Raw genomic sequence first — 22,757 nt, 5'->3', positions numbered from 1 at the left:
CAGCATTCTAAATGCCAGAAAAAACCACTACCAAGAATCTATAGGTCTGAAGTATAAACTCAGTCCTGCATGTCATATTCATATATATGTTTTTATATTTATATAAAAAACAGGCATAACTCAGAGAGATTGCGGGTTCAGTACCAGACCACCACCATAAAGCAAATACCGCAATAAAGTGAGTCAAACGAATTTTTTGGTTTCCTAGCACATATAAAAGTTATGCTTACACTATACTGCAGTCTGTTAAGTGTGCAATAGCACTACATCTAAAAGAACAATGTACAAAATGTGACACAGAGACACAAAGTGAGCACAGGCTGCTGGAAAAATGGCACTGATAGACTTGCTTGACGCAGGGCTGCCAAAAACCTTCAATTTGTTAAAAAAAAAAAAAAAAAAAAAAAAAAGCAGTATCTGCAAAGCACAATAAAGTGAAGCGCAAGAAAACAAGGCATGCCTGTAAATATATATATACACACACATATGTACGGACTACTCCTGGTCCTGCCACAGTCAAAATACTAGAAATTTTTGAAACTACAACTATGCACTGTGAAACTGAACAGACTCCTTGAACTAGTAACTGGTTCAACAGGAGAAAGGTATCTTTTAATCCTTTTTTAAAATGGATATCATACCAGCCGTTTTCAAAGTTCTAGCTTAATTTTGTGTTCAGTACGCCTCTGCTAGAATAGTTCAAATTGAAGTATGCTTTCATTGCTTTTTGAAAAAATAATTCTCCAGAATTTAACTTTGTTAAATTTCAATTTCTGGCACAGAAAATATATACCAAGGAGGAGTGGGTTTTGGACTGAAAATTGATATATAGAAAAGCAGAATGCCAGTAAATCACAATGTTAGGTATAATGGGTGTATTTGGCAATAAAATTAAGATCTGAATATGATAAACTATATGCCTGCACCAGATTTTAATATTTTGCAACTTATCTATAAATTTAGTCTTGGCTGAATTCGCACAGCAGTTTCAAAGAGAGCTTCAATAGCCTAATGCTTACCTATTTTTATGAGATAGTAAGTAAAGYGGCCTGAAATTTATGCCTGAACTGGTAGGCGAATGTAAAGAAAGGCTTAAGCCACATTGTTACACTACTTTCATGTTATAACATAGAGTACAGCATAAATGTGTGAATAGTGCCTTTCACCCGGGGGGGACACCATACCTGACACACAGTAATATAAATTTTATTTTACATAGGCCTCTTGAAGGAACTATTCTAAGATATACACCTAGACGTATAAAAAGGATTCAACTATTCAATAGTCAACTGCAGTTTGCTTTGCTAGCTACATTTTTAGTATCACACTAGGTTTAGCCAGGTAATTGTGACTTAATCACAGTCAGACAGCGCTTTGAAAGTTATCTTCCCTTTTTCTTGAAAGAAAGGAATCGGGTTAGGTCCGTTCCCTGAAAAGAGAATTTGAACCAACTTTGTTTGAAAGGTATCAAAAACTACACTGGTCTTTAAGAAATAATTACATGAAATCAGCAGAAAGTAATCATGATTTAAGCAACATTTGTGCATCACTGAATGAGCTAAAATTAAATTTATAAGTTAACTGTGCTACCCTAATTTCCTGCATAACACTGGATGACAAAGCAGATCACATTTATTAGTGCAATATTTCCAGCAGCACCAAAAGCAGCAATCAAAACTTCTAATTCCAGTAAATTTCTTCTGTAGTGTAGCAAATATGAAGATACCGTTTCCTCAGCAATTATCCACACAGTGAATTAAACAGATCGCTACATATTTTATTATGACATTTTTGTATTCATAAAAGTTTAAACTATGCAAAGACTCTTTTTAAAATGCTCTTCCAGTAAAGAAATCCTAGTGAAAAGTTATCTTTATTTAGCACAGACATCAAGACAAAGAAAGTATATGGGTTTCCATACTGGACTTTTGTCTAATTTTTGCTGCACTTTGATAGTGCTTTATAAGTGCTCTAAACATAAATTAAAATCTCTCGTCCAAGCCAATGATTTGCTCTTTGGAAAATACAAAACTGAATGCAGATGAAATACCTGTATTTCATTTACCTGCTCATTTGGGGACCTTTAGATCTCATTCCAGATCTAAAGTTAGTTGTCTTTGATACCTGCTAACATACACGCCGTATTACACTACCGTGGCCATATCCATTTACTTAGTTATCTGCCTCCACAGAGCAGCAACTTGCACAGCCAGTTATAGGCTCTCTTCTCAGCTACGTTATCTGAACAGCGATTAAATTAAATGAAGCTATGGGGAGGGATTCAAAGGTTCAAGATTTTTCAAGATCATAATTGAATTTTTAATATGTTAAAGTTTAAATTTTAAAGTACTTTCCTAATACTTAAGATTTTTATTACCTGCAATATTCTCTTTATTATTATTATTATTATAATATTCTCAAATCCTGTTCAGCCTCAACTTAAACCTTTCCATCCAGGACTGTAATCCCAAATGTAATTCTCTAGATACATTCACTGCCAAAAAAAAAAAAAAAAGTATGTGTGTGTATATGTCTATATAAATACACACACACACACATATGCATCTGTATTTTAATTTTACATTAATTTATTCCAAGCTTAACCCACTGACATCCCTGAAGAGGCAAGTCTACATCCCGTATCTTAAGCCTCTGACAGTCTGGGTCGCAAGCGAATTGTCACTGCTTCTTTGCACAACTGAAACGTCACACCAAAGGGCTCCAAAACGACTCTTTATTAGACAATTTTGGCTACCATGGTGGCTACCAATAAATATCTTTGAAGTGGGAAAGCATAAGCCGTATTACATGAAAAGGAAAAGGAAGGTGATTAATAAAGTCATTAAGCACTCATCTTCAAAACTGCTATTTCATGGAGAAACATTAGTCAGCTTTTGTGTTGGGGGGGAGCAAAGGAGGGGCAGAGAAGAGCGACTGCCTAAACACTGAGTCAACAGCAGACTCACGATGAAAAACTTCACTTTCCTAATTTCCAACTTCGTGCTTTAATACTGAGAGGCAACTACAGACTAACTTCGTTCCTACTAGAATTAAGAGTTAAAAAAAAAAAAAAAAAACTCTCTGCCTGTAACCAGGAAGAGTATCAGACGCTTTCCCTCAGGGTCAAAGAACAAAATCTCCAACATGCCAATCTTCTTATAGACTTACGGAGTCAGTATTAAGCGTTTCTGAGAGCTTGGTTTCTTGCCCGTTCCTCAGAACGGGGGACTAGACTAAGATTGTGGTTATTGCCCATTACAGCATCTACCAGAGAGCCAAATGCTTTAAAGCAAAGCGTTTCATATATGCTGGCTTTTGTGGACTTGAAACTGTACAAATATGTTATTTGGGGATAAAAATAATAGCAACTTTATCTTACATATAGACTGCTAAATACTATTTCTTTTATCTGAAGCGCACAACTGCTTTCTTTTGAAGACACATACCAGTTTGATACCTTTCATAATTTACATACACTAAGCCTAAAAAATTGAGTCTACTGCAAGTAAATACTGGTTTCTGTTTTATTATCAGAGATACCTTTTCTAAACTCTGAATGCATATATAAAAACTTACAGCTATGGATTTCAACATTAAGCATTTAGTCTAACGCTCAAATAAACAAACGAAAAACTCCCTTTCAAGCCCTAAAATCAGGGCACTGTTACCAACCACAAGAGATAATTCCAGTACGACTACCACTCGAAAAGTTTTGTAGAAGTTTTTCCAGGAAATACACAATGCAATAGTCTCAGAAATAATTTTCTCCCCTAGCGTGCCACAGTGTAAGATTTCAAAACTCCTCTGTACATCATCTGAGCTAGCTGGGAACTCCGCTATCAAAACTCCAGCCGAGTCTTTCCCTGCGTCCTTTCTCCATCGTCTCACGGAAGAGATTATTTATGAAAACAGTGGAAGACAGTATTTGGAGATTTATAATAAGGGCATCAGTCTGTTTATAGCTGTTGTAAACTGTATATGAATATTAATTTTGCTCAGAAGCACAAAGCTGAAGTGTTTTTGTCAGCATCAGACATTCCTCCTTTCCCACTTCTCCCTCCTTTCCACGCACAGAAATATAAGCCTTCAGCACAAAATTGGGATAGTTCCAAGATTATAATATTGGCCACAAATTGAATCTACAAAAGAAGTTTCTGTAGATCTAGCAGAATTTGCTTATTACTTTAATGAAATCATAACTTTAAACCATTAAAATATGGAATCTGCAATCTAAAAATACGTTAGACTACCAACTTCTGACTTTCTGAATTAGTCTTTAGATATCACAAAAAATCTCTGAAGCAATCTAACCCTTCAGGTTTACAGATAAGTTTTAAGACTGAAATATTGCAAGTCTCGGTACTATATCATCGATCAATAACCCTGACTTTGCTATTATATAATATGAAGATGAAAGCAGGAAAAAATGTGTTCGAATACGAAGGGGCAGGGGAGATTCTATAAAACCAATTAGTTGCTTGTATTTCTTACTATATACTTCCTCAGTTACAAAAATTCTCTTGGGATTTCAGATATACTCAAAAACAACAACACAAGTCAGGAAGACAAGAATCAAATTCCAAATGCTTGTTTGTGTCAGATACTGCCAGATCTCAGCTGATTTGTCCCTCCACCACCCTCACTAAATTTCACGTTCTTTGTAGAATATATAGGGTACTTACCACACTAAAGATAAAAACAAAAAAAAGGAAGGGGGCAGAGGGGAAGCACAGACCAAATACCCTGTTCTTCTCTATAATTCAAAGATAATCCTCGTAGGATGATACATTATTGGGACAGCTTAATATGCTCGAATGAGCAAACTCCTGCTAACTGCTAATCACCAAGTCCTAAATGCTTTAAGCAATACTATAACTATGAAGCACTTTATTATAGCACTGCATGTGCAACGAAAGAGTAAAAGAAAACTTTCAGTACGTCTAATATACCAGAAAGTGACAATCAAAACTGAACAGAACATCAGTAGCCTCTATGTTCTCAGCTGTTAAATATCAGAAGTAATGAAAAGTTCAATTCTCTCTCATATCAGAGATACCAACAAAATCAAATCAAAGCTACCCAGCCTATGAATCCCCAACAAGTTGCATGAATAAAAAATGCCCATTTTGTTGTCTGGTTCGAGGAGAGAGAAGGCGAGATAACATGGGAGAACATAAAGCAGCAAAAGCTCTTTTTTCCTCTAGTCACAGTGCCAGATGAAACAGCCCCCAACTGCAAAGTAGTGGCATGGCACTAACAAGAAAAAGACCTTAAAAAACAAACAATCCCCCCCCACACACACACTCTTGTGCTAAGACCGTTAATAAAACTAGATTTTACAGTCCATTTTTTTGTTTAAATGGATGCTTCCTGTGGATATTTAAACAAAACGAATTTAAATGACATATACTTAACATTAGCACCTTTGCTGAGTAGGACAGCAAGAGATTCCCGGTACCACTATCTCTTCACTTTCCCAATAACTTTATAGTGCATTTAAATAGCCTCAAGGGGCAAAGAGGAAACATTTTCTCTGGGACTAAACTCAAAGAAGGCTTTAAGAGGACATTGTGTCCTGTGATTAACTTTTCTTACATACATACTTGTCACTTCCTGTAAGAAATCCAGACAGGGTCGGCTACTTCCAGAAATACTTATTGAAACAGCCAGTGGGGTCTGTCCTTCATAGTTCCTTGTGTTAGTGTCTGCTCCATAATTATACAACATTTGTGCACAAAGCACATCATCTCTAAGAGCAGACAAGTGTAAGGGTGTCTGTCCGTCTTCCAAGCGACCCAAGTTTGTATCCGCCCCTCTCTGAAGGAACATTCGGCAGTAAGAGTGATTGCTTTTGATCACAGCGTATCGTAACAGGAAACCATTTTGAATGTCGATGTTGGCATTGTGATCCAGAAGGATTTTCACGCAGCTTGACCTCTCTCGGATAATGGCCAGCTGAAGCGGCGTAGTACCTTTATCACTGAGCGGATCAACCTCAGCCTTGAACTCCAACAGGAGTCTGACAAATGAGTCTCTGCCGTAGTGGGCTGCTACATGGAGGGGAGTCCAACCATCGTTGCTTTTTGCATTAATAATGTCACTTCTATATTCAGACTCCAACATCAAGCGTGCAATCCTCGCTCGGCCATGCATGGCTGCATAATGCAGAGCAGTGAAGCCTCCAATTAAGTCCTTAACAGTGGGATCAGCTAAAGTTAAAATGAAAAGAAAAAAAAAAATTAGAAGATGTTACTGTAATCTGGTTCTGCAAAAAAAATAATCAAATGGTTGAATGTTATTATTTCCAGGCATAACATTACACAGGTTTTTTTTAACACTTCAAACAAATTCTTGCTTTCACAAACAAAAATATTTTTAAGGAAAGTTAAATTACATTTAAGAAATAATTACACAAAAAAGCTTTTGTTTTTTGTTTTTTCTTCAAATGCATGTTTGCATTTGACTAATAGTTTTCCACATCATCTTAGCACTCTTCAGCTAACTACTCAAACCTCTCTGTCCATCCAGTTWTCCTTCAGCTCTACAATATTACATTTCTTTCTCAGTGTTCAATTTTTTGTTTTATTTTCCCTTGTGCTGCTTCTTGGTCTTAAAAAGAAGCATGTGTAGCAACATCTGCTGTCCCAAATTGCGGATGTTTTGTGGTCTGGCAGGATTGTATTGTTTTTAGGGTGTAATACTGTATTAGGTAAAATGTTTCTCTGTGGTCTGCAGGATTTCCAAAGCATGTAGGATATATGTTATTTTAGATTATCTTGATAAAGTCTGTTTTTATAGATGACAAATCTGTTCTGAATTTACAGTTTTATAAAAATTTAAGATTTTACAAGAACGTAAGCATCCCATTATGGRAAGAGTCAGGAGACGTTAGTAAAGAATACAAGTGATTAGACAGATTTTATTTTCCAAAACAGCACACAAACTCAGTGCGCTTTATGAGTTTAAAAAATAAAACAACCAAGCCAATTTATTTAAGTCAATCCGCTCAGTACACCCAGATTTCTAAAGGAAGCGACTGTTCACGTTTGCCACGTTAACTACCGAAGGAAAGGTGCCTGCCTCATTACCATTTCTCAGCTATAGAGCAAGCCAGGCCGAAAGGTTTCTCCTTCCACCGTGCGCAGATGTCGCCTGTGGGATGGTAAAAGGGGAGCATACTACAGTTTGGATGTTCGAGGCACTTTCCCAACTTAAGTCTACTAGGTGGTAAAGAGAGATATTACCCGCACAAGAGATTAGCCTGAAGTCGACACACGTTCAACATGCCGGTATACCTATCGGAAAAACTGGTGAGGTCTGTCCTTCACGACTCCTTGTGCAAGTGTCTGATGTATAATTATACATTTGTGCACAAAGCACATCATCTCTAAGAGCGGACAAGTGTAACACTGTCCATCCATCTTTTTCATAACCTTGACAGACCTGTCCTTGCATTCTGGCATTGAATTCCCTCATCTATACATACTGCATTTTAAARAAAAGCAGGGCTGGTCAGGGGGGAGAATAGGACATTGAGACTACTCAAGYTAAAAACAAACTTGGCTGAAGGCTATAAACACCCAGTGATCAGATACATCACTTGAGAGGAACACTTGGTCTGCTCTACTATATAGAAAGGGCAGAATTTTTTGTTCAGTTGCCAACATATTTCCAAAGTGCAGGGGGAGACCAATTCCCATCTTAAAATTCTGGCCTACTGTGAATTAAGTTCAAAGTATAATATTAATTGCAAGCTAGTTTAGTCTAGAGGTCTGAATATGTAAAGATTTTATTGCAGAACAGTAAGAAAGGGCTTCCCAATATAGATCTCCTGTGACCATATCTGGAAAATGCACTGAGATAGAGGCCTTACCAAAATAAAAGGACGGGCAAGAAAGTTCTGAGTACAGCTGCAAAAGTCATCCAGCAACTTTAAGGATTTTTTTTWAAWTTTTAAATAAAGACTGAGGAAAAAAACACAAACCAAGACAGCCTGGCTACACAATTAAAACAGCATTCAGAGAAATAAAATYGGAGAACTGCCTCTAGTAAATAAATAGAGTAGGTACCTAGAAATAATGAGAGAAAAACTAAGGAAAGTTTAGACCCCTAGTGGCAACAGCCTTCCTGTCTTCTATGAAAGGCAGCAGAAGTTTCAGCACTCTGCAAAGTTACACCTCAACTGAGTGAAAATAATTGCTGAACGTTGGTAGGAAGATGAAGTCAGTGACTGAAAAGCTGGTTCCTGAGCTGCACTATGATGAGGTCCAAAACRCAGCAGAGAATCAGAAAACCCACGAAGCCACTGAAGACTAAGGGGAGTATTTCAAAGTGATGAGAGCCGCTCTCAGGGTCTGTTTCTTCCCACTGCTCAGACTATTCTAGGCTGCTTCCTGATTGGTGATACATACCTTAAGTGAGAAGCACAAACATGAAAATTAAGATGCAGAAGGGTGATGCATTTTGGAAACTAGAATTAGTGAGAAAGGTGGACATAATGGAAAGGAGATAGCACCAGTGAGGGCCGTTTACCACCCCAAAAAAGTTTAAGTTTTGACAACCACCGTTTCATGCTGTGCCTCCTCTCTTCTGTGCTGCATAGGGCATGCACRTCAACCATTCCTACCCTCCGACTGAAGTACAGGCCACTGCTGCTATCTTGTTTAGTCTACACCATTTCCAAATTGAATTAGATATGGCCCAACATTTGCATGCATGTATTTTTGATACAAATTTTTGTATTTTAGCTCACAAAACAAAGATGCCCTTTCCCTGTGGTCTAAAATAGCTTTCCCTGCCTTCCCTCCTCACAAAATTGGATTGCTTTTGATGACAACGGTCAACCAAAAAAAMCCCCAAATCATATAAGTGATAAGTGTCTCAAGAACAGCAGGAAAAAAAACCTTCAGTTGGGAAAAAAAGCAACAGAAATAACAAAACTTCCAAAAGCAAGTCTGGAAACAAAACCTCATGAAAAAATATTGCAATTTCTGTTAAGATTATGGGCTTCTAGTGAGTTAATGGTACCAGTCACCTCCTCAATTAGGCAAGTAATTTAAACAAGACCAAAACATTGTCCGWTACTGTTCAGTAAATGTTTTGCTGCCATCTCCTGGACAAACTATTTTTAATTGCACAGGCACATCTAGCAAAAGTTGAACCTGCATTATGTTGCAYACAATTTCCATCTTTTCAGTCCCTATGATGTTAGTAAAAGTATGCTACAAAGCTGATATTGCCTTAAGAACTTGGGATTTTTTTCTTGACTTCAGTATTTGCTTCATATCATGAAAAAACTCACTACTCCTGGAACACAAGCAAGGTAGAAACAAATTTGGAAAAAATTTCTCTTGCTTACCTTCCAGAATCTGCAGAGGGGGAAAAAAAAGTAGCTGTTACTAGTATATTTAACTAGGAAGGTATGAAGCCAGCAGTTTTCAGCATTTCTTTATCTTGCCTCCAGCCTGACTGTCAAGCAATTATAGTTATTCCTTCTCAAGCTTCCCATTAATTTGGGGATAACAAAACCTAGAAATACGAACAACTGCATTTGGTCACTTCTAATATTCTTAAAGATTAGGTATAATAAAGTGACATAAACCTTGAACTGCTGCATCAGTTTTCAAGGACACCAAATAACTGCTATTGATCTCAAATGAGACAGAATTTGCAACTTTGAATGATATGCAGATTATCTCATTTCACGTTAAAGTTAGGCATCTAAGCTAGTCAATTAAACTCAACTGTTAATGAGAACGAGACTCTTAATCCTCTAATCTAGAGGATATATAGATTCCTAGATTTCAGTCTAAAATTTTAGAGTTTTAATTTACTGTTAAGTGGGACAGACTTTCCCTTCTTCCATGCTACCTTCTTTAGGTCATTCTATCATAGTCTAATTTGAGAAGCCAAGAAAGCAACGCTTCTAGCTCTATAAAGTATGTCTATTATGTCAAGCTGACTCCCCCACTAGGGTTTAATCATGACCTCAAGGTTTAGAAACATGGCTACACACGCTTCTTGTTTTGAATTTTCTAGGACAACATTGATGCAAAAGACCTCCAGGAAAGCATTACTGCTGAGGTACAAAAACACTTCATGGGCTGGCTTAGGGGGAGAAGCATTTCCCATTCTCTAGCTTCTCCTGGATTCTGCATGATCTTGCTAAAATTTAGACACCTTGCAGTCAAGACTAAAAATAAATACAAACCTCTATTTGGATACTTCCTTCTCTTACTCTTTCTTCAATTTCTAGGAGCTTTTGTGAATTATTCCTTCATTTTAATACAAGGAACTGGAAACTGTCCTGCTCTGTTAGTGTTAAGATGATTTCACCAAGGGACAAGTAACAGCTGCACACTTTCAAGCCTCTAGTTGGTCCTAACCTTAACAGTGATGGCAGGAATGTGGATTAATAAAATCTATTTTTTGTCCTGCATTGGGCTGTCTAGCTCAATATGTGATTTTAAAAGCAAAAAGTACTTTAGAGAAAAAAAGCTTGTTAGGCCAGAATTCTAGATTTCCCAAAACCATGTCCCTATTTTTGCACTGTTCTCCTAAATTTGAGTTTTGTGACACTAGATATTCTTATGGAGGGGAAGAGCTAATTTCATAGAATCGTTACTCTATTAAAATAAGACATATTCAAAAAAGTCTAATTTACTCTTTCCTACGAAAATTAAGTTTCTACATGATTCTGTTCAAGTTTCTGCATTTCATCACTTGCTAAGGAGGACTCCTCAYCTGACCCATTATCTCTATATCTGGWTGTTGTTTCTGCTRGCTYCATCCTTAAATTTGGACTAGCTATATTATGCATTTTCCCCATCTATCTGTGTCTCCCTCTTGTTTAACAGATAATAAAAAGCTTGCTCCTGTTCTGTCCTCTCCAGTCAGTYCAGCCAGCCTGTGTGCACAAGCCTGTCCCATGGCTCTTCCTTCACTGGTGAGCAATGATGGAAGAGAAGAGTGAAAGAAAAACCAGGAGGCAGCCTGGTCATAACTCCCCATAAAGTTACCTTTGATTTCCAGGTCAATGATCAGATCCTTTCTCAGCCTACGTTAGCCAAACTCTATCTCAACCCCATTATCATTCAAGACTATGTCAGTAGTGTTCAGTGTCCCAGATCTGAGGCACAGCACTTTTCCCTCAGCAGCAGCCCAGCATGGTTTTCCTCCCTCCTGTACTATGAAAATATTTCCAGCTCTGCTAAACTTCATCATCGATCTAGTTGGCCACAACTAYCACGAGTCCCCATCCTTCCCACTAACGCCTCGGTCCCTTCTTCTTCAGTGCTTCGTCCACTTCCCCTCACTATCTCTTATTACAAATATATACAGCCAGTTCAGTACTCTGTTTATCATAAGATTCACACCAGAAAATGACTTTGTCCTTCACCGCAATATCATTTTAGTCTGCATGGATTAGCGCCCAGTATCAAACTAATCCACTTCCTGAGTGGGAGGAAGGTGAAAAATTGTGTGAAGAAAAGTAGACACAGACTTCTCGGTAATGAGGTAGGCATGATTAAATTTACCTTTAACAGTCAGCTCATTCACTGCTTAACAGCTCATTTGTGACATTATTATTTTTTAAATACTCGTTATCTTTTATGCCTCTGTTTTGAGGGAAAACAAGGCAAGGCACAAAACAGTGCCAACTTTCTGAAGCAAGGCTCAGCTAAAGAAAAGCTGCTGTAGATGACTAACCCTCACACTATTTGTTACTCAACTTTCTAGTCCTGGTGATTAAATTCCATGTTGCTTCCAGAACAAGGATGTTTCACTACAAGCATTTCTCACCAAGCATCCGATTCAGTCGGTATTTCATTTAGGAGAGAGAGTAACAACAACAAAAATAGAAACAAAACAAAATGCTAAGCCAGCGGCTATCTAATATTAAAACCTATATAACAAAAAAAATTTTGAGATTTACTTTTTTTTTTGGAGATCATCTTCAAGTTTACAGAGTTTAAAACAACTTATTTCCAGATTTACAGCCTAAAAATGTAAAATTATGGAACTGAAGACTTAGGATTACCTACATATATGACATTTAAAAAATAGAATTTAAAGTTATTTATTTATTTGTGCAATCTGGTAGCTTCCTCTCCCTCCCCCTCACCCAAATAATGACATGGGGGGCTGCCAATGTAATATGGTTAGAAAACTGTAGTAGGTATATGAACAGAGCCCAGTTGTTCAGGCTGTATTTCACTATTACTCTGAAGTAACGTACCACTAATGGTACAAATACAACAGCCTACTAGTGCCACCCAGCTTTAAGTATGATCTATACATCTAACAAACAATGCAATACAAATGAGGGGCCTGTACAGCCTCAGGTATAAATAAAGCATCAAAAAGAGAACTCGAATAGTTTGCTTGGGACTGAAAACATCTTACTTCATAATTTATCAACTTAGCTGACAGGAACAGTGCTAGACTACAAAATGCTGTTCTCTTAAGAACTCTACTCAGAATGTGGAGAACCTTTCCCAATTTGTTTTCCATCCCTAGTGACAGATTAAAAGTTTAAGATCACCTAAAGTTTTGGAAATTGGTAATCTTGTAAAAAGCTATAGCAAAAAGCAATTTTGACTCTAGCATTTGAGGGGGAATAACCATCAGATGAAGGACTATACCACTTAAACTGACAAAATTCAATCAGTTGTTCAAACAAAGTGTCACTGTTCCTGATGRATGGAGGAGAGGCATAAACTCAACTGGACTAGCTGACACTAAAATCTTAGCGCAAAGAGTACCGTCTTCAAAGTTTAGCAGACTGTGTTAAAGCCTACATGGAAGCTTAGTCTTTAATCTGACTTGTTGACTTGTTTGAAAATTAYGAAACAATCTTCCCTAGGATTTCAATTCGAGGACTTGCCTTCTTCTAATAATCCCCCTAACAGTGAAGGAAGGCCTATAGTGAGCGCATCTAAGTTTATAATGAGCTCTTCTGCCCTACTTTTATAATGCTTATTCATTCTTACAACAGTTCCTAGCCAATTCTGAAAAAAAAATTTAAGGTATTAAGATACAAAGCTAATYTATTACGTCATTCACAGAGCATGCAATAGATGGAAACAGAAATGAAGCATCACTCCAAAGCAAGAAAAGAGGAGGAAAAAAGAAAATCAGAAGTAGTCTGGCACTTAACTGGTGCTGGAAAGGCAYACAATAGAAATTGAGATAGAAAGCTGCAAGATGGGTATCAAGATTTTTCTCTAATCTACTTACCTCCATGTTCAAGAAAAACACGGACACATCTCTCTTTCCCTCTTGCTGCAGAGAAATGAAGCAAGGTCCAGCCATTGGCATCTCGACCATTTGGAGAATATCCTTGCTCCAGCATCTTGCGCACGGTGTGAACATCGCCAGCAGCAACTGCAGCCTGAATCTGCAACTCTTCCTGTAGTTCAGGGTTTCTCCGACAGTGATGGTGTAACATCCTAGCTGAATCTGGCTTTTACAGAAGCGTCATGAGGTCATACTAGTCACCTTGAATCAATATAAAACATGAATAAATTAGCACAGGGACAAGGAAAAGAGGTATCTAGAAAGAGTCAATACTGGTGAAAAGCAATGCTAGGATTTACTCTCCATATGCAGAACAAAGCCATCTTATGTATAGGATAAGAATTATAGACTATCTCACTACTGCTAGCAAAAACATAGCACATGGTTCAAATCACTGAACTGCAAGAAAAAAGGGACGCATACACATTATAAATAGAAAACACTTTCTTCTGAAATGACAGCATCAACAAACAGTACGCTGTTAAAGCAACCTGAGTAATAAGCAAAATGAAAAATCCCCACAACCCAACTTTCATTTAAGATCACAGCATGGTTATTATCACTAACTCCAGAGATATTGGCTAAAGAGATTATCTAAACTGTTAAATGAAACAGTGCTGCCTTGCTAGAGCAACTGGACGATGATATTCTTTTCTAGAGTTTTTTCTAGAAATGTATCACCTTAAGCTAAAACGAAAATATTTTCATCTGACTAATATAACTTTTTCTTGCGACACACTGCACAGGAATATTAGTAACATTAACATTCAAACTAAAAACTTTATTTTAAGCTACAGTCTAATGCCTGTATTTTGGCTTGTGGAATTCTTTACTGGCACATAAACACTGTAAAGGACCTTTATAATCCAAGGATAAGACACAAAGGTGATCCTATCTGAGACCTGAGAAAACACAGGTGCAGTTAAATACAGCCCTCTCAAACACTATGAGCACATCTACCAGAACAATTCAATTTATAATTACCTTGATACAGTATATGAGAGAGCTGGGCCAAAAGGCTATCTAAAATAGCCATTGTAAAAGAGCCTAGACACCAGCATATTTTGGGAAAGAAATAAGCACTATACTCCATGCTCTGTTTGAAAAGTATTCATCTTCAGTTCTACTTGCTACCCAGCTGGGGACAAGAAGAAAATACAAGTATTTAGGGACTCGTTCACAGTACACAAAGTCTGTCAAACGTTCGCATTTTCACATACGTTATGTATCACATCCCATTAACAGGTATTCCTAGAATGGAAAGGAGTATCAGAAGAAAGTGGATAAACACTAGGTATTAGAAAGGGAATGCTGAGCAGTAGAAATCTCGGAAAATATTCAGAAACTATTGCAATGGATATTAACACACAACTTCAAGATAAAAAGGGGGAAAAAAAATCTGTTTAGAAAGGACTCCTGCAAAGTTAATTAAGTTACTCTTACTGGTACAAGGAAAAATTCTAAAGACAAAAATGAATTTTGAACTATCTTTAAAATTTACAGCAACCCTGTTTTATTAGGATGTCAACCCACACCATCATCTAACCCTTCATTYATGTAAATATAAGGATTTCCAGATCCTCATGATTCATAGGTCATTCAAAAGACATTGCAATCAACTCCCCATATCCCACTGGGCACTTGTTTTCCTCTGATCCAGATATACATGCAAACAAGAGAAAAGTGAAAACATCAATCACTGCCGTCCTTTCGGATAAAGGCTTGGATCAGTCACTCTTATAACCTGGTTGGGCCCATGGCAAAGTTATTTATGTGCTGCTTGCAGAGATATAAACTCAGAAGTAACAGGTAGCTACAATGACCCTACTTACACAGTGAATATGGAAATTACATACAGAAAATGCCTGTTTTTGACATTTATAAATGCTTCAAGATACCATGTATGGCAACAGTCACCATTTCAGCATGTGGTTATGAAACATTTTCTAGCTCAATAGGTTACATACAGCTTAGGAACTGGCTTTGTTTTGTTTTATAATAAGGATTCCATTATCTGGTACTGGAAGAAAAGAGGCTTTGCAAAACCAGCACCTGCTTACTCAATAGGTCAGCTTTTGCAGCATATCCAAAATCAAACTTGATTAATCAGATAACAATGGAAGTATTTCTATTGACTCTAATAAGCTTTTGCTAAGCCCTTTCTAAACTTCAATTAGCACTTCAGAACATGCTCACCTGTGAGACAGTGAGTTGGATTTGATCTGGATCCCACTGGTAATGGTACCGTTAATGAAATTCCAACCATAYGGCCAAGATCTTCCTTTGGATTTACAGGTGAAGACTGATAGTAAAACGTGCCTGATAATAAATAYGGGCCATGAGAAGATCCCTCAAAAAACAGAGCATGCCTCTTTGGCCCTACTTTCTGAATGTGTAGAAAAGCAAGATAYGAAAACTTTTCCCTCAAACTGAGAACATCTGATAAAAATGAAATATTCCTTGTAAAGGAATAATACTTGCAGGATCTCATACTATCTTGAAAGTGAAGGTCAAACTAGTTACTGAAAATACTACAGAAAGAGATAGGATGACTGAACAGACCAGGAGAGAAGAAATGGTATTTCTCATTAAGGGGCCAGCAGTATCCCCCAAAAGTATCTATGAAGACAGTTGGTTAAGGGAAAGCGAAGTTCTTTATATCACACTTCTCAGCTGGTGGGTATATTTGTAATGCAGCATTATAAAAAGTTGGCATTGGCCCCATATGTTGCATGTGACTAGCAGAGTTTATTCAAATTAGCTAGTACTGAAGTATGTAAGTACAAAAACATACAAAACAGAAGACAAAGTCAGGCATAAGCAGCTCCTTTTATCATTTGTGGAGTTTCTCAAAATATCTATTCTATCTCACCCCCATGGCAAGCAATGAAACTCAAATTACAAGAATATTTAACTGTAATGTTGAAGGTTTCAGGATAGTTCTAGACACATACCAGCTTTGAAAACATTTTCACTTCTGCTCCACAGTTCATTTAAAATTCCCGTTTGCAGATTCCCATTTACAGCACCAGTCTTTGGAGACGGAAAAGACTACTGGAAGTCATTAGCCATTTGGCACTTAATAGTTAATGTTTTGCAACTATAATCAATCTCATTCAGAACACAGTATGTGTTTGGATTGCTACATTTTGGCTTTCTCCATCCAAGCAAAAAAATAAAATAAAATGAAGACAAGAAAAATGTACCCAGACATTCTTGGTTATAATGACAATAGCACCATGAAAATAAAGGACAACTACTGAACGGATTTTGCAAGTACAACAGGATAAATTCAATGTGTTCCTGCATTACCTTATAGGAGGTTGTCACTTTGTGATATATGTCCCACTCTTCATTGCCTTCATTATTCATAATCTTGTGTGCCCATGTGTGTCAAACAACCTGCTACCCCTTAAAAAGAATGATATTTCTTATTAGGTGCAAAGAATAAAAGTGAGAGTTTTCTAGTTTTATCTTGAAACTACGCTACAATTCTACATTATAATGCAGTTATGCCAGAAAAGACTCTAAAGCGTGTTTTCTTTCATTATTAGACAGTCCTCCAGAGGTTGGGGGGGTGGGAGAGGCAGGGGGGTGCTGGCGACAGACAAGGAAAAGGCCGCAGAGAATATGTAATGGAAGAAAAGAGAAACTAAAGATGTACTATATCACTGAAGTAAACCTTGAAGAACCCTTCTTCCAGGTTTTCACATATCTTTTCCTGCCATGGAACAAGAATGGATGCAAAGGTTACAGCAGACATTTCTGCCTGACTGCTAACATCTCCGTGTGGGAGCCAGACTCCAGGAAAAATGTAGACGATCCATTTGGTTCCTCCGAAACCATTTTTGTTTCTCTATCATATCTATGTTTCTTTATTTAAAGAATAAAACTTGAGAACACAGAACACTGCCTTCCCTGTCCTTCACCTGGACTTCTCTAGTGCCACCATATAGTCTTCTCTCCCTCACACAACAAACCAACCTAACATACACCGCGTTTTACAAACAGGCAAACATACTTTCACAAAACAAGCAATACCTTCACCTCAAAAATCTTCACCCCTTTCTTCATATATAACACTTTCCCTTTTAYCCCTAAGTTTAGTAAATGGCTGTTACAATCCCTATCCAGCTTCTTCCTTCAGATAAGAAGAGCTAATCCTCCTTCCCTGTCATCTATAGTTAACAATATCAGCCCCATCGTCAGACCATTCCTCACAGCACTTTTGAGGGCCTGTGCTAATTAATATTATTCATTAATTCTTTGTATAACTCTTCTATCTGACCTTTCTTTGGCTGCAAGCTCTTTGGGACAAGAACACTTTCGAGCGTGTGTGTACAATGCTGAACACAAAGGGAACTTAGACCATCACTRGGCACTGCAATAATATAATAAATAATAAAAGCATTAATTACTTCATCGTATAGCAGATCATACAAGAACAACTCTGACTTGTTTCTTCTGTAAATGAGTTGTACCAGAATAGTTACAAGAACTACGCAGCTTTTAGCTTAAGTGAAAATTTCTGTCACTTAACGCAACATAAAATCTTGCCTTCCCGATGATAGCTCAGAGGATGAAAAAAGCACTCTTCATCCCTCTTATGCACGTTTTCAAGAGCTTTGCTTCCCAAGATAAAACATACAAGGTCTGCAGATATGCTCACAGCCCTGCACAAAATTGCACTGCCATGACCTCATTTGATCACATTTCTAGCCTTGTTTTTTGCATAGACGATCGGTCGTTAGTTCACCTTTTTTTTAATTTTTGCATGATTTTCACTTAAAAACCCACACATTTTTTATTAGCTGATGCAAATTAGAATTGCACTGACTTCACAGACTACAGACAAGGTAACAGATTGCTCCACTAAAAAAGTAACAAGCTTTTTTTCCCCCCAAAGGAAAATTAGCTGCATATGGCAAGAGTAAGATCTGCAACTTTAATAAAAAGAAGTTATATTTTTAGTGAAAGTAAAGTCACTTACTGAAAGACTAGACAAAGTTTACTTAAAATACTAATAATTGTAGTAGAAGTAGCACATCAACTAAAAATAYAAGACAAACAGCTTCATTACCTATTGATAATGTCTCATGTTGTCAAAGAGATCTGAGACTTTTCTACATCAATGTGTTCCTTCATTAAACAATTCACTGCAAACATGTGGAAAATTAATTCTGACCTATCTATGTTTTTACTTTAAAGATAGTTCAAGGTTGGCACTAAAAGCAAGACCTTATAATATAGTATTTTGTTCATTCAGATGGCCTGATAGACCTCAAACCTGGGCCGTAAGGTTACACATTCAAGAGGAGAATAAGGACCTTATCTTACTGATGTCAACCTAATGCCATACAACAGTGAAAGTGTACCATTACACAGGACATTTAATAGCTAGCACAAACCTCATCARTGTAGATCCTAATTGTCTGTGGTTGAGATGAAGTATTCTAAGACACTGGAGGAGAGAGGAAGGGGGGGGGAAAGCCCTGTGGACTAAGGATAATCACATTAGTGTTCGCTATCCCCGCAACCCACTTCTCTCACTCAATTCAAAACTCAAACAAGCTGAACGTGTTCTCACTCAAATGGCATTTTAAAAATGGTCAGCGTGTATTCAACAAGAAGTCTAAATGCAACCATCATCTTCATATGTTGCTTAACTTCCTATTTGCGAAGCTCTTCACACAGAGTAAGGCAACACATCATGTTATTATTTGTGTTCCCATATCACAGTAATAAAGTTTGCAAATAACACATGAAATCGCAAAATTTCACAGAGCCTTATAACCCTGAATATATTTTCCAGTAGGTGCTCAACACTACCTCCCAGACAGGCATCAAGCAAAGTATGCCTTATCTATCCACATGGCTGAGATGAAGATTATCAAGCAACACCTGTGTATCGCTGGGTCTGAAAGCAATRAGTGAACAGTGCATGAATCCCCCAAAACATCACAGAGGAACTTGTACTTCAAAGGAAAGAAACCATCACTAAGAAGTCATTAAAAGATACACGCACACTTCTCATGACAGCACCTGTAATGCCATCTTGCAGCTTGGACAAATTTAACTTAAAATAAGTATAATCTAAAACTACTACATCAACAGCAGTTGTTTATGATACTGTATGATGCTGTCTAGTGTTGTTATATACTAATAAGCAGCTTCTCTTACATTCTGCAGGTGGCTGCAACTCAAGTCTAGAGGTATCGCTTTACCAACTATTATCCATTTCACAGAGATGTTGTGAGGTCTGATTTTTGGGCCTGATACAGAATAAGTGAAGTTACACAGCTCAGATAACTTTAGGTCTGCAAACCTGGAGAACAACAGAAGAGACCTTGCCTTCGGAAAGCGCTGGTAATGCATCAGCTATTAACCGCTCTCAAAAATTCCTACCCGTACACTAACAACTTGAACCGCAAGTAGAGCCCAATGAAGGAAATACTGTAAATCCTTCCAAATCAAGGACCTCAATGTACTGCTAAAGCAAGGCCCTATGGATCTTTTTCAATAAAGAACATGGCATTAGTTTTGCAGAGCTACAACTATCCTTCCTCAAAGTCTATACTGACAAACTGTACAGAACTTGTGGTCTGCAGCGTGCTTTGAGATCCTCRTGTACCAAGCATAAGACAATCTCTCTTAAGTTACAGTGGTGCTGTTATTAAGTTTCAAAGAATGATGCAGTATAAGTAAGATGAAAAATTTGTCTTAAAAGTAAGCAACAATTCAGAGCAAGTGCTAGTATATAAGATTTACATAATTTAACATGACTTGCTACCGTTAAAGCATACAAGCACCAACACTTCATTGAACAACAGMAGCAGAAAAAATGCCTAGTTCAAACCTTATTAAAGCAATCACTTCAGTCCTAAAAGTCATAACACAACTGATGAACAAATGAGTGCTGTTTATAAAGCTCATTTCATTCAACAGTCTCCAGAAGACTTAAATTTGCTTTTTTTTTTTTTTTTTTAAATACCCTAAAAGAGTCTGAGAGGACAAAATTCATTAGATGACTTCAGTGGATAAAGCAACATTTTTTCACTCTGATAGTATCATTCTGTAAGCAAATCCTGGAACAACAGAAAACAGTCTCTCAGTCAGCACATTTCCTTTAAGGGTTTAGAAATCACTATAAGAAGAAAAAAAAAAAACAATAAAATGAGCATATAGACTGAAGATCATAAAGTCTGGATGTGCAACTTTATCTAAGGGGATACTTGCAACATGCTGCATTTTTTCCAGAGAGGAAGAGCAGGCCTTCAGCACATCGTTTACCTTCGTTCCTTGTTTTGACCATGTATAAATTTCTGCCAGAAGGTAATTCCCCCATTTCTGTGAACTCAGTTTCAGTCTCTGCATCTGGATCAAACTTCAYTGCATTGGCATTTCACATTAAGAAGCTTCACAAATCAAATGAAAATTGCAATTCATTCTGTGAATAAATCCTAAACATCCCAGGGCTTATCAGCACCAGAGGTATCCTGTTTGAGTAGCTACATTAATGCAAGCCCCTATGTTAGGTGCACTGAATGGGCTGTAAAGAAAGTGTTACAATAAACCAATTTCATATGAAACAGGTGTGGCATAATTGCATTGAAAAGTTTGTACTAATGCACTATTATATTATATTGTTACCAAAAATCCCTCCTGCAATTACACTGGACACGTTCACACGTTCCAGTGTTACACGTGTTTTTATAGTAAGCTATCAACATAAMAAAAATATTTCTTCACTGTATTTTTAAAATGTATCTCAAAGTTTGTTGCACTTGTGTTACTGGGGAATGTTTATTTAATCCTTGAAGTTTAACAGCTACTCTTCACCAYACCTAAAGATACCTATATTAGAAAAATGATCCATCCTTGACCAAGGTTGTTGGCAACAGGTACTGCTCTTCCCCTGCAACTAATGCTAAAAAATAATTTATTGCTGACAATGAAAAACGTTATGCTACAGTCAATGACATCTCTGAAAACGTGACAAAGACAAGTAGGATATATATTGAGGATATATTTGCCAAAATAACACAGGCTCATCTACATTTAAAATGGATTAAAATGTATTCAGTACAGACTTTACATGAAAAGGATGAGCAGAAACTCCATTATTTGGAGCGTACTAACAGTAGGATGCAAAAAAAGACTGATAGACATCTTTTTCCCCCTCCTTGCTCTCTTTCTTTCTAAAGCCCATCTCTGTATCTTCTTACCACGTAGAACAGGCAATTCGCCCTATGAATTTTTCTTCTTCTGAAACCTAGCCTTTCTCCTTTTAGCAGTAGCATTCAATTTTTGATGCCACCTTTCCTATTTTTCCTTACGTATCTAACAGTATTATCTTCTTCTGCGATTTCAACAYAAAAAGCCAGCACTTGTAAGCAAACACCCACCCAATTAAATGAGTTTCAATTTTTGCAGCTCAGTTACAACACAATGCAAAAAGCCTGACACATGCAAAAGTTAGATATACCTAAATCAACATAACGTAATTACCATGACCTACCCCAATAATGATTTTAGAATCTGAGCAGCTACCAGAAGTCATGTGTCGTACCCATAAGTCAGTGAAAAGGCTTTAAGAAAATATGCTTTTAACTACTCAGAGTGAAGTCATTTTAAATGACATTCCTGAAACGAGGAGCCACACACAAAAAAAAAAAAATTACGTAGCAGATCATAATGAAAATAATGTTTGCAGATTAAATTTAGAAAATGAACAGAACAAGAAGAGACAGGAACAGAACTTCAACTGGGCTTTAAAGCTTTTCAATTTTTAAAGCGCAATAGCAAGTAGGTTTAAGAGAACAAAGAAATCTAATACTACCTATTCAAATCTATCAAAAACATTCACAACACGAGGCCCCAAACCCAGCCAAACCACACATCTAGGATGATTTTGGAGAGTCTACGTGAATTATCACCTTTTTTTTTTTTTTGAGCGCTGCTTTCTCTCTTCTGTTTTATTTTGTTCTTTGGAGTCACAATATTTAATTCTCCTTTAAGGCAGCTTAAACCTAAAAAAAAAAAAAAAAGAAAGAAAGAAAAAAGAAAGAAAAAAAGGTGCACTGAGCCACATAATGACATTAGAAAGAGAAATGGAAAGCAAAAACAGTTAATACCAAAGCAATGACAGGCTGGAAGAAGAAAATTCTTCAAAATTTAGGACGGAAAGGGTTATTTACCCAAGCGGGGACCTCAATTTGAGAACAGGAGCGCTCTCTCAGGACACCGAGGAGCCGGAGGGACCCCAGCAGCAGCACCGCCAGCCCTGTCCAGCCCAGTCGCAGGGGAACCGAAGTGAAGGCAAGTATTAAAGAAGGGGACGGGAAGTAACCCGCAAAGCAGCGCTGCCGGGAGACGCAATCGCTCCCTCGCAACGGCAGATGCCTCCGGACCCGTCCAACGCCCGGGAGGAGCCGGTCGCGCCCCAGCGCGGGGCTCCG

General features: G+C 37.4%; 1 protein-coding gene across 4 annotated transcripts in view; it reads right to left on the bottom strand.

The window, feature by feature from the left end:
* ASB7 (ankyrin repeat and SOCS box containing 7) overlaps positions 1-22,598 on the bottom strand; it is a 32,649-nt gene extending 10,051 nt beyond the window's left edge. Inside the window, exons 1-7 of one of the 4 annotated variants that reach the window (XM_026073949.1) lie at positions 22,497-22,598; positions 22,236-22,328; positions 16,612-16,710; positions 15,496-15,618; positions 14,284-14,437; positions 13,240-13,500; positions 5,604-6,209 (exon numbers count right to left, since the gene is read on the bottom strand). In XM_026073949.1, the coding sequence (XP_025929734.1) occupies positions 5,604-6,209; positions 13,240-13,450 (817 nt within the window). In that variant the 5' untranslated portion in view covers positions 13,451-13,500; positions 14,284-14,437; positions 15,496-15,618; ... (1 more) ...; positions 22,236-22,328; positions 22,497-22,598. The remainder of the gene's footprint in view (positions 1-5,603; positions 6,210-13,239; positions 13,501-14,283; positions 14,438-15,495; positions 15,619-16,611; positions 16,711-22,235; positions 22,329-22,496) is intronic. The other 3 variants (XM_026073939.1, XM_026073959.1, XM_026073928.1) reach the window with 3 other exon arrangements.
* Positions 22,599-22,757: the final 159 nt, after the last annotated feature.

This window comes from Apteryx rowi, unplaced genomic scaffold (genome assembly GCF_003343035.1).
Source record: "Apteryx rowi isolate R43461 unplaced genomic scaffold, aptRow1 scaffold_11, whole genome shotgun sequence".
In the NCBI taxonomy this organism is placed as follows: Eukaryota; Metazoa; Chordata; class Aves; order Apterygiformes; family Apterygidae; genus Apteryx; species Apteryx rowi.
The sequence above is the reverse complement of the archived record's forward strand: the minus strand, read 5'-3'. Positions and strand labels throughout refer to the sequence as shown.